Here is an 11,331-nt window from a genome sequence, read left to right on the forward strand (position 1 = left end):
CATTTGTAGGGCTTTCTACTCTGGGTTACACAAGGCCTGCTAACAGTAAATGCCAGCAGCTCTGCTAACCCTGGGTCAGATTTAAAATAATGTTTAAATTGGTAAATGAGCACAGTAAAGGCTCTCATTAAAGTTTCCACAGTCCAGGCTGGGAGCAAAGGCTTGCTGTGCCCTCTAGTGCACACAGCCAGCAGCTCCCTGTCCCCTCTCGGGGAAGACACGAGGGAAACTCTGTGCTCTGGTTTCCTTTTGTCCTAGATAAAGCCCATACAAAAAACCCCAAGCCATCTGTTGAATGTGAGTATTTCTAGCAGTTTTACAGGTGGCAGAGATGAATGCCATTCCCCTCACCTTCACGGTTTAGTCCTGTCAAGTTCTGAACGTAGCCAGAGTCCCAAATGTTATCTGTGTGTGGGGCTACACTGACATCTCCCATGTTCCTTTAAGCTCCACTGCTGCAGAGCAGTACAGCACACTTCCAGCCCCAGTCAACTGAGAATGGGACAGTTTTGGGGGTTGTTGATATGGCTAATCATTAATCATATCCTCAATCAATACAAATATCTCCAAGGGGTGTCAGAGGATGGTGCCAGACTCTTTTCAGTGGTGCCCACTGGCAGGGCAAGGAACAACAGCCACAAACTAAAACAAGAAATTCCACCTCAACATGAGAAACCTTCTTAAATTCCTGCCTGCCTCTGATTTTCCACAGGGCTCTACGTGTTGGTGGGAGCAGGGGCCATCATGTCTGCAGTTGGATTTTTCGGGTGCTGTGGAGCAGCACGGGAGTCTCAGTGCTTGCTTGGAGCAGTGAGTAAAGGGTTTCAAGGGCCTGGGATGGGCAGGAAAATCATTCAAAGCATTCAACGTGTCATTAGTGGAAATACCTTTTTAATGTCCAAGACCTTTCAGGTCTTTTGTCCTCTTCCTGGCTAACCCAGCTTCTCTGACCACCCTGCAGCTGCAGAGCTGTCACACATGAAAGATTCCTACCAGCACCACAGATATTATAATTAATATGGCAAGGCCATATTCATTGCAATTGTTTTATTGCTATTTAGCAGAATTTATTTCTCAGCAGGAATCCCTGACCAACTGGGGCAGAGGGATGGAGGGGAAGAGAAGGATCACAATAACTGGGATAGAAACCTGGCTGATACAGAGAGACTGGACACTGATGTGGCAGTTAATGGGCAGCAGGCAGAAGTTTGTGTAGCTGGACGCTCTGCACTTACATATTGATTATTTTTACATTTTTCTAGCAACTGCCAACTGCCATTTGTAGGGCTTTCTACTCTGGGTTACACAAGGCCTGCTAACAGTAAATGCCAGCAGCTCTGCTAACCCTGGGTCAGATTTAAAATAATGTTTCCCTAGAATTACCTTTTATCTTTCCTGAAGCTCCACCTGAGCCACATCTTTGCCATTTTTCCTTTGTTTCCATATGACAGGGAACCTGACTCTGCACCTTTGCACAGGCCCAGCTCAGCAGCTTTGTTTCAGTGTGGGGTGGGCTGGGCAAGGACGAGGGGCTGACTGGCAGCCCACAGGAACAAGGGATGTTCATTGACATTCTCTCCTTCCTCCACAGTTCTTTGCTTGCTTGTTGGTGATATTTGCAGCTGAGGTCACTGCTGGAGTATTTGCCTTTCTAGGCAAGAAAGTGGTAAGTAGCAAAGAGCCTCTAATGTGCTAATGGGGCAGTTATGGATTCCAGTGCAGACTGACCTAGAGCATAGGGAAACCTCCCAGGAGACTTTTCCTGGGAAGACTCTCTGACATTCTTTTCTGGAGTCAATGAGATCTTGTGTTATCACAACTCCAGAACAGGATGCAGTTTTTGCCCCCTTCTATTAAAGAAAATCTGTAGGTGTGATTCCACCTTCCATCCACAGGGAACATCAAGCATGAAAAGAGGGCATTGCTTAGGAAAAGGGCAAACAAATTCAGGCACTGAACTTCCCCACCTAACAGTGTTTAACCAAAACAGAACACAGCCCATGAACATTCTGACCCTCTGAATGCCACCAGGCCACAAAACCTCCTGTCTTTCCAGTCCTGCACCTGTTTATCAGGCACAATTTCATAGAATCATAAAATCATAGAATCATAGAATCATAGAATCATAAAATCATAGAATCACAGAATCAGCTGGAGGTTGATGACAGAAGCTGGAAGTTTGCACTGCCTTGGGGATAGGACTGATTTGGCACTCACTTGGAAAGTCTGATTTCTGCAGGCAATACAGGAAGCCCAGAAGATCTATGAAGATGCTTATGATGATTATATGAAAAACCCAGTGGGGAAGGTCAACAGTACCATCTATCGCTACCACGTGGCTGTGAGTACCCAACTCTGTCACCTCACTGCTGCTCCACTGTCACATCACCCACTAGAACCCAGAATTCCTCCCACTGAGGTATGGAAGAATAGAACTGAGTGTACTTGAAATGGAGCCAGAGGCTCACAACCCTGAGAGTTTCCTGAGGTCTCTGTCAAGAGTTCTGGTTTTTGGATCTCTACTTTTAAAAGTGCAGCGGGCCAGGCTTTGAAATTCCTGATGCTTCTGGTCTTGGCTGTGCAGAAGATATGACTGTTATGGCCCTTTGGGGTATTGAAATCCAAGAAAAAATACTCACAAATGCAGAGAGAAGGAGAAATGTCTGAATCCTCTGCATTTGTCATAGTGACCTGTGTCCCAGGACCTACAGTGTGGCAGATCCTGTCACTGGCTGAACCAAGTAGGAAAAGAACCAAAAGTCCATGTGTGACACAGTTCAGGCCACCCAAAAAGTGAGTGTCTGAATCAGAGTTAGAACCTGTGACTGCCTCAATCCTATTTGTGTCTGTCCTGTATCTACACTGCCTCCCACAGAGATCAAGCCCGAGCTTTGTTGCTCCTCACAGCAATTCCCACGTTCTCTAGAACAAACATTTCACAACCTCAGACCCTTTTGTCCTTCTCCCATAGCCGTTATTTCTGACCCAAAGAGGAATTCCAAGCATTTTCTGGGAGATAGGCAAACAGGAAAAACAAACCCTCTGAAACACTGATTTATTACTGTCTCCAAACCCAGCACGATGTTGTGTCAGAAATAAAATTCCAGCATTCTCTGCTGCAGCTTTTGTGCATTGCCCATAATTCTGTATGTGATACTTGACCTTTCTGCTTTCTCCCTTCAACAGCTCCTGTTTTCTTGTAAGCCAGGGATCAGCTTCTCCCAAATCCACTTGTTTGCTTTGTTATGAGATACTGTAATAAAAAAATCCCTTCTGGACGTTGTTGTTAATACAAATTTGCCTGTTTGCTGTGGCCTCAGACAACTGAAACTCGTTTTTGAGAATTTCATCCCACATAGTTGGAACTCTACCAGAGGCAGTGGTTAATACAGAGAATAAAATTATTATTTGATCTCTATTGCTTCTATTTTTTAGTTATTTATTGTCTCACTTTCAGTTTGAAAGTAGTAACTGACTTTCAGTATGAAGCAGTCTGTGGTTTCCCCCTCTTTGATTCTTCATCTCTCTCTCTCCTTTAGCTCCAATGCTGTGGGAAAGGTAACGTGGAACAACAAGTGGGATTACCCTGTCCAGAGAATATCCAGCTGCCAAAGGTAAGTGTCCTCTGTCCTGGTACTTCTAATCACTTTTTCATGCCAATTGTTTAGTAAAATTGGAGACATTCTATAACTAAAAGAAAGGAGGAACTTCCCTTTTTTCACCTTGCGATTTCCAGTGTGGAATTCCCTGTGACACGGAGCAGCCTGGAGGCAGAAATAAGTTGGAGGTCGTATTGTCCTCAGTTCTGAAGGCTGTTTGTGGCATCCCACAGTAGCTGAGACAATATTACATCATCTGAAGGGAAAAGGGAGCAGGAGATAACAGGACAGGATCCCAAATGAAGGGCCCCATGGGGGCTGAATTTTGGCAAGTGTTTGCCTTAGTCATGCCCGGAGCCTCCTGACTAGAAACTCTGTTGGGCCTAAGAAGGATATTTCTGTTATTTCTGTTTTTAGGGAATCTGTTTGTGAGCACAATGTCAAAATGAAGGTTTTGCATCGGTAGAAACCTCCTGATTTAGCATGGTCTGTTATATAAATGAGTTTAAATTTAGGGAGAACCGAGTGTAAGAAAAGTACTTGTGTCAGCCCGTACAGGCAAGAGGTACAGATGTCTCACTAGAAAAGGGAATATGCTGTGAAAATTGTCTGACAAAACACAAGGCTCAGATGCAGGAATTAGGATGGTAACTGCGATATTTTTCGTATTTATCTGTTATTCTTTGAGAACAGTTGATGGAGTTGGTTGGAACACATTTTTTCTAGGAGTAAAGAAGTCTTTCCATTTTGTTTTTAACAGAACTGCCTGGTTGAAATTCAGAATGTAATTGATACTAATCTGCATTTAGTTGGAATTGTTGGAATTGCAATTGCTGGCATCACAGTGAGTAAATCCATGTTTGCAAACCTCTGCTTGAGCCCAGTACCCTGTCCCTTACTTAAAGCTTTGTGGAAGGTGTTTTGCAGCAGCTGGTGAGATTCCAAAAAGGTGCAGCTTTTCTTATCACTTCCAGTGTGTCCTCTCTCTGGGAGTTGCCCACATCAGTGCAAGCAGACCTGTGTGACTGTGTTTTACCATTTTGTGTCCTTAGACAAGGTCCAAAGCCATAGTAATCTTGTTTTGTTGTAATAGTAGGAATGTGGAGTGCACATGAACCAAACTGAAAAGCAAAAGACCATAGCAGCATTTCATCTCTCCCAAAACAGCTGCAGACTGATGCTTTAAATCCTTTAGGATCCATTCCTTAGTTTTCACAAGGAATACAGAGTACCTACCCTTTGTAGAAGTGGTTTTCCAGGAACATGCTGGCTGTAGCTTTGGTTCAATGTGAAGGACAGTTTACAATCAGGTTTTCTAGGGCAGAGCTGTGACCAACAGATGTCACCCTGATCCAGGGATACAGCAGGATGGTCAGGCTGCAGCTCACCAGGCTTTAGCAGAAAGAGTTTTCCAGCACATCCGTGCCTTTATTTCCTTCAGGCTCAGGCACCAGCAGCACAAGGAGCCTGAATGTTAGTAAAGGAACAGCCCTTTAGGTGCTCTGAAGAGCAGGAGGTTCATGGGCTTATGTGGACACTTAAAAGCAGCTGAAGGGTTTCTGTAGGTACAGAAAGCACAGCAGGGTTAAACAATCCTGAGATTTATATGAAACATGAAGGTGTACCCAGAAATACAGCAGAGCAACGTGGGTGGGGCAGAGTTCAACAACCTCACTGCTCAGAACAAGGATCATCTCCTGCATGGCTCCCACCTCAGATACACACAAATTATGGAGGGATAACAACCCCTGTGGCAGCAAAACCACGTCTGTACATTTTCCTGTGCTTGTTTCTGCCACTTCATGGGGTGTGACAGCTCAGCTGGCTCCTTCCTTAAGGACCTGTGTGAGGAGGGAGTATGAACCCGGTGGTTTAACTGCCCATCTCCCATCCTTAGCAATGAAGCCTCAGGAGGCAGCTGCAAACTGCTCTGGAGGATCAACCTGTGGCAAAAAAAGACATTTCTGGACACTCTGGCAACACTCACTGTTATCATTCCCTCTAGTTAACTATCTCCCTGACATGAGCAGAGTTTTATATTTAATGTATAGTCTTGCTCTTGAGCTCACAGAGTGTTAATAGCTCAGCTTTGCCTGTGACACTGCAGTGCTCAGCACCAGCTCCAGGAACCTGGTCCCTCTGGAATCACTCAAACCTGGATAATATTCCACGTAGAAGCATTCTGCAACTCAGAGCCTTCTGCTGCAGTACTAGGGAGAATACCAATAGCCACAGTTATTTAGTCTGTTAAATTTATGTCAATAATGTTGGGGGCAGTTTTGGTGGCCTTGACATTTAGAACAAAGAACAGCAAAACCAGCAGGAGCAGATAAAATCTTGGCTTTGAGGATCAGTGAAATCTCCTGCGTGTTGGCTGCCTGATGTTTTGGGGTTGGCAGACAGGGAGCAGCCACTGCTCTGCCATGTGGACCTTCAGATTGTTCTGATATGCAGATTATTTTATCACTGTTTTGCAAGTGGATCCCTAAATCACATCCCTTCTCTTCTAGATCTTTGGCATGATATTCAGCATGGTTCTGTGCTGTGCCATCCGTAACACACGGGACATGATCTAAAACTGTCACGGCACAACTGGGTCCCAGGAGTTCCAGACTAAGCTTACAAGAAGTGCTCTTCTACCCAATTTAATAATTGTAATGCATTTTAATCAGTGTTTTAACATACTGAGAGGAAAATATCCCATTAGGTGATCAGGTGAATTGTATTAGTTGCAGTAAAACTGAAGTGAACAACAAAAAAAAAGGGGGTTAAAATGTCCTTTTTAATGAAAAATGCAAAAGGTTCATCTAAGACTAATTTGATTTTTAATGTTTGTATATGTGCAATTAAGAGTTTACACTTGTGTAAGCACATGCATATCTGCCCTTACAAATGTATATGCATGTGAGCAGGCACCTGGATGTGCAGTACCTTGTCTAGGTAAGTATGTGCAAATGCAATATGTTGTGTGTGCATCCAGAGTCTCCCTGTGCAGGAATCTGCACATCCCACAGGGACACAGTGCTTGGAACCCTCTCACACTGAGCCCCTGTTTGACAAGAATTAGCAGAGGAACAAATGCCACTGTAAAAAGCAAGACCCACGATCCATTTTGTGACTGTTCTTTCCAAAGCCCAAACAGAGTAGAATTAATAAAATCGGACTTTATTTAAAAATAACTAATGCCTAAGGGCCTGCTCCAGCAAACTTTAATTCATGTGAGTAGACCCACTGACTTCACTGTCATGCAGAGACTGGATATTTAGTTTTTTTTTAGGACTGGACCCTTCATGCAAATGCAGAAAGCTCTGGGGGAGGAAACATGTCCAAGGAGATCCAGGCTAAGGGAAGAGGGGGAAAGAGGTGGGAAGCTGACAAGACAAGGCAGTCATTTGGGAGGAATTGCAGTGCAAAGTGTGCTTAAGCTTCCCAAGGAGCCTGAGATACACCAAAAAACCCAACTGTGAGTTAAAGGGGCCACTAAAATCCATATTCAGCAGCCCCTTTGTCCCAAAAGCCTCACTGTGGCTACAAACTGGTGCAGGAGTGGAGCCTAGACCCAGAAAAGCAGCCCCTTTGTCAGATCTCTCTAGAATCTAACTGGCCTGTGGAAGCCAAACAAAGAGCAAAAACGGTCAGAAAAAAAACACACAGCACTTTAAAAATCCTCAATTTCTGCTTCTGTGACTATCACAGCTTCCACAGGGCTCTTACCTCAACCTCTCACCCTTTCTTGTGGGTGCAAAGCAGGAAAGAAAGATGGGACATTTTTACAGAGCCACAAAGTAAGGTTTCTTACTGGCACCTTTAGATTGCATGTCAGGTATAAAAATTACACTGTGTGCTTGAAATACCTCAGGGCTTGCGTTTACATAGTTTGTTTCTATATTTTTATTTTTCTATTTGTCATATTTATTCATAAGAGAATGTTCCTTTTGAACCAGACTGGGAGGGAGAAAGGTTGTCTCGAGAAGGGGAAAATAAATTACAGCCAAGGCTCAGAATCTCTTAATTTTTGGCTTACTCGAGATAATTCACCATTTCAGAGAACAGCTTTTTGCTACCAATATCCCCACAGCAGCTCTGTCTCTCTGGTGATCACTAGTTCAGATTTCTGATGCAGCTGTTACACACACATTGGGGAGAAGTTCAGTTAAACTAGACATCATGGACCATTCTGATGAGCAAGAGCATTTACAAGTCATGGGGGTCTTTATTTCACTGAATCCCACTGAAATGAAATGGGATTTCAGGAAACATGTGCATTCCAGTGCACATGGTTGTGTGGATTATACCCCCTTTATGATATTTATCTCGTGTTCCAAAAGAAACTCAAACTCCCATCACTTTTCTGTCACTTCAGAAATGGAAATAAGTGTTGCTGCTCCAAGTACCTGGTTGAATTGACACATCTTTGCCGTCTTTTGCATAGATTTCTCTTTTCAAATTGCCCTGGCACAAGCTGTGGCACTGCACTAAGTGCTGGCGCTGCCAAGTCAGGCTTGGGTCACTCTGGCACAGCTGGTTATCAACGGATGCCAGTTAAAAACTGGGCCTGGGATCTTACTCTGGAAGTATCAGCCCAGGAAACAGGACCCCCTGCTCCTAAGAAAGGCCCAGCTGGGACAGTGACAGTGGCAGCAAATCCACGAGGGTCTCAAGCTGAAACTTAGAAGTCAGTTTTTCCACAGCAGCCAACAAAGTGATTTCCTGGCTCCCAGGTACACCCGAGACTTCAGTTAATGGGATAGTGCCCAGCTGGGGTGTGTTTTCTCAAGGTAATACTGACAGAAAGAAGAAACCTGTGCAGAGTGGCATTTTTACCACTCAGAGCAAGCCAGCTTTCCAGGAAAAGCAGGAAAAACAGCACCATGCCAACAGCACCATAGCCAGTTGTTCAGGTTCCAAGATTATTGCCCTACAGGGATAGAAAATGATGGCAAATAAAGAGATTTCCTTCTGTTACACCCCCCCTCGTAATGACAGTAGTTTATTTATTTTAAACACATCTACATAGATAATTGGGTTTAATTCCTCAAATTTGCAGCACCAGAATGTAATGATAGCACCAGAGTTTCTCTCTTTATCTGTTATTTCTTGAGTAAGTTGGAAGATGCCCACTCCTGCTTTGAGATGCACTGAACACACAGGCAGCTTGCAGAACCTGCTGTTGCTTCCCCAGCCCCCCCACTCCCCCAGAAGTACAAAACCATCTCAGTGCCTTAGGAAAACAGGGAAAAGTGGTACAAAAAAAACCCCCTTCTATAAATTCAGACTCGAACCACCGAACTTTCTGCTGAAGTGTTTTGGGTTTGTGGTTTGTTTTTTGATTCCTCTGAAGAGTGCATTTATTCTGCTGGGCATTCCTGCTCAAGCTTTAGGGTTACTGTTATTTAGGTCTAGGGGATACTTGCACTGCATACCAGGAACAGAATATTACCTGTTACTGGTTTAGTTCTCTAAGTTATTGGTATAAATTAAGCTGGAAATCAACATGTTGCTCATATAATAGTGCCTTTAACAGAATCCAGGGATAAAGGTCTTTTGTCGTTTCCTGCTGTTTGTGAGGTGCTTAATCTAATAGCAGTTTTCTCTGCATTTTAGTAACTGAAGGTCTTTTTAACTAATCAAGAGACATCAAACACAGCTGTTCTTTCCCTGCTCCAGTAAATGCCATGTAAAGCAACAGAAACACCCATTTAGTCCTGTCCCTTGCATCCCTTTCAGAGGAAAGACAAAAGATCAGATCCCTCCAGGTGATAATTCTGAAAGCACATCACGCAGGTTTTCTTCTTCTCCTCAGTCGAACAGTTTGTTCTAAAGGGTAAAGATGTAAACTGTTGATGCCCTTATTATGTCTCTAAACACCCTTATTCACATTTCCCTTGTCTAATTTTTCTAAGTAACTGACTTCAGTGGGAGCTTCATCTGTCCCAGGAAAGCTCAGCCAGTTTTGGTCCCTCGCAGAGAGACCAAACAGGAGCTGATGAAGCTCAGCCCTGTGACATCCCCACAGTGAGGAGTCACCTTTCACTTGTCTCGATACTGATAGTTTTATAACAAAATACATTTCGTGTGTCTTGAAAAAAAAAAAAGAACTTGAGTTATCTTAAAGCCTTCGGGCGCTGCGTTGTGCAGCCTGTGGAGGCTGCGGATTAACAGCTGTTGTTCGGTGAAAATGTACATAAATAAAGCTTTTCAATCTTCTTCCTCTCTACTGGTGCTCCAGCCACGAGGTTTTCCAAAACACAAACCGCGTCCAGGATAAACGCGTGTGTTTTTACAGCACAAATTGTGGTTTTTGGACAGAACTTGGCGTTTTTTCGGTTCGTGCTGCGAAGTCCGCGGCAGAATTACCTCTACGGCTCCTTGCTTTGAGAGAGAAAACAGACTCGCTCTGTGGCTGAAATTAGCTTTCGCTTCCCTGCGATGTGTTCCGAAGTGGCGTTTTATCGGCTTTGTGTCTTGAACTTGAAACGACTTCCTAATAAAAATAACCTGGAACAAGCGGCTCCCGGAGAGAACTCGGTGCGCGCGGTCAGAGCCCCCACAGCACCCCCGGCCTCACCTGCGGCACCCGGGGCGGGCGGGACGCCGGGCCGGGGATCGGGGTCGGGGTCGGGGTCGGGGTCGGGATCAGGATCAGAATCGGGGTCGGGGTAAGGATGGGGATGGAGATCGGGATCGGGACCGGGACAGGGCCCGGCGGGATTCGAACCGGCGGCACGGCCGGGACTCCCCTCAGGGCCCCACGTGCCGCGAAGGCCCCGCCCACCCCCGGCAGTGCTCGCTCCCCATTGGCTGTGCGCGTTGAGGGCGGGGCCGTGTCACAGAGCCCTGGGATGGTTTGGGTGGGAAGCGACCTTTGGGATCATCCAGTGCCACCCCCTGCCACGGGCAGGGACACCCCTCCCACCAAAGCAGGGTGCTCCAAGCCCCGTCCAACCTGGCCTTGGACACTCCCAGGGATGGGGCAGCCACAGCTTCTCTGGGCAACCTGTGCCAGGGCCTCACTACGCTCACAGGGAAGGATTTCTTCCCAGTATCCTAAACCCGTTTTCCTTCAGTGTGTAGCCATTCCTTCTTGTCGTGTCACTACGTGCTCTTGTAAATAATTTTGCCCCATCTTTCCTGTAAGTTCCCTCCAGATATTAGGTCGCTCCGATGCCTTCTCCAGGCTGAACAATCCCAATTCTCCAGCCTTTCCTCTCAGCAGAGCTGCTCCATCCCTCTGCTCATCTTGGTGCCTCCTCTGGGACTCGCTCTGCATCCTTCCCGTGCTGTTGGACCCCGGAGCTGGAGGCAGCTCTGCAGGTGGGGTCTCACCTGAGCGGGGCAGAGGAGCAGAATCCCCCTTCCCCTGCTGCCCACGCTGATTTGGATGCAGCCAGCGCGGGAAGGCGGGACATCGGCGGGACATCAGCGGGTCACCGGCGGCACCACTGGACCAAAGGGGGAGCGGGAGGGTCCCTACAAGGTAAGTCCGTGCCCGGGGCCGCCCCCTCGGGGGTTGTGGTGGCCGCTCACAGCGTCCCCTGTTGGGCGGGCGGTGCCACCGCAGCCCCGGGAGAGTCCATCTCCTTCTCCTTCTCCTTGGGGGTTGTGGTGGCCGCTCACAGCGTCCCCTGTTGGGCGGGCGGTGCCACCGCAGCCCCGGGAGAGTCCATCTCCTTCTTCTCCTTCTCCTTCTCCTTCTCCTTCTCCTTCTCCTTCTCCTTCTCCTTCTCCTTCT

At 46.3% G+C, this 11,331-nt stretch overlaps 1 protein-coding gene across 1 annotated transcript in view; it reads left to right on the forward strand.

Moving 5' to 3' along the window:
- Positions 1-8,845, forward strand: part of TSPAN2 (tetraspanin 2) — a 21,412-nt gene extending 12,567 nt beyond the window's left edge. Inside the window, exons 3-8 of the mRNA XM_017821467.1 lie at positions 713-810; positions 1,592-1,666; positions 2,240-2,341; positions 3,540-3,614; positions 4,360-4,443; positions 6,110-8,845. Coding sequence (XP_017676956.1) covers positions 713-810; positions 1,592-1,666; positions 2,240-2,341; positions 3,540-3,614; positions 4,360-4,443; positions 6,110-6,175 — 500 coding nt within the window. The 3' untranslated portion in view covers positions 6,176-8,845. The remainder of the gene's footprint in view (positions 1-712; positions 811-1,591; positions 1,667-2,239; positions 2,342-3,539; positions 3,615-4,359; positions 4,444-6,109) is intronic.
- The last annotated feature ends 2,486 nt before the right edge of the window (positions 8,846-11,331 follow it).

This window comes from Lepidothrix coronata, unplaced genomic scaffold (genome assembly GCF_001604755.1).
Source record: "Lepidothrix coronata isolate B3197 unplaced genomic scaffold, Lepidothrix_coronata-1.0 Scaffold90, whole genome shotgun sequence".
Lineage (NCBI taxonomy): Eukaryota > Metazoa > Chordata > Aves > Passeriformes > Pipridae > Lepidothrix > Lepidothrix coronata.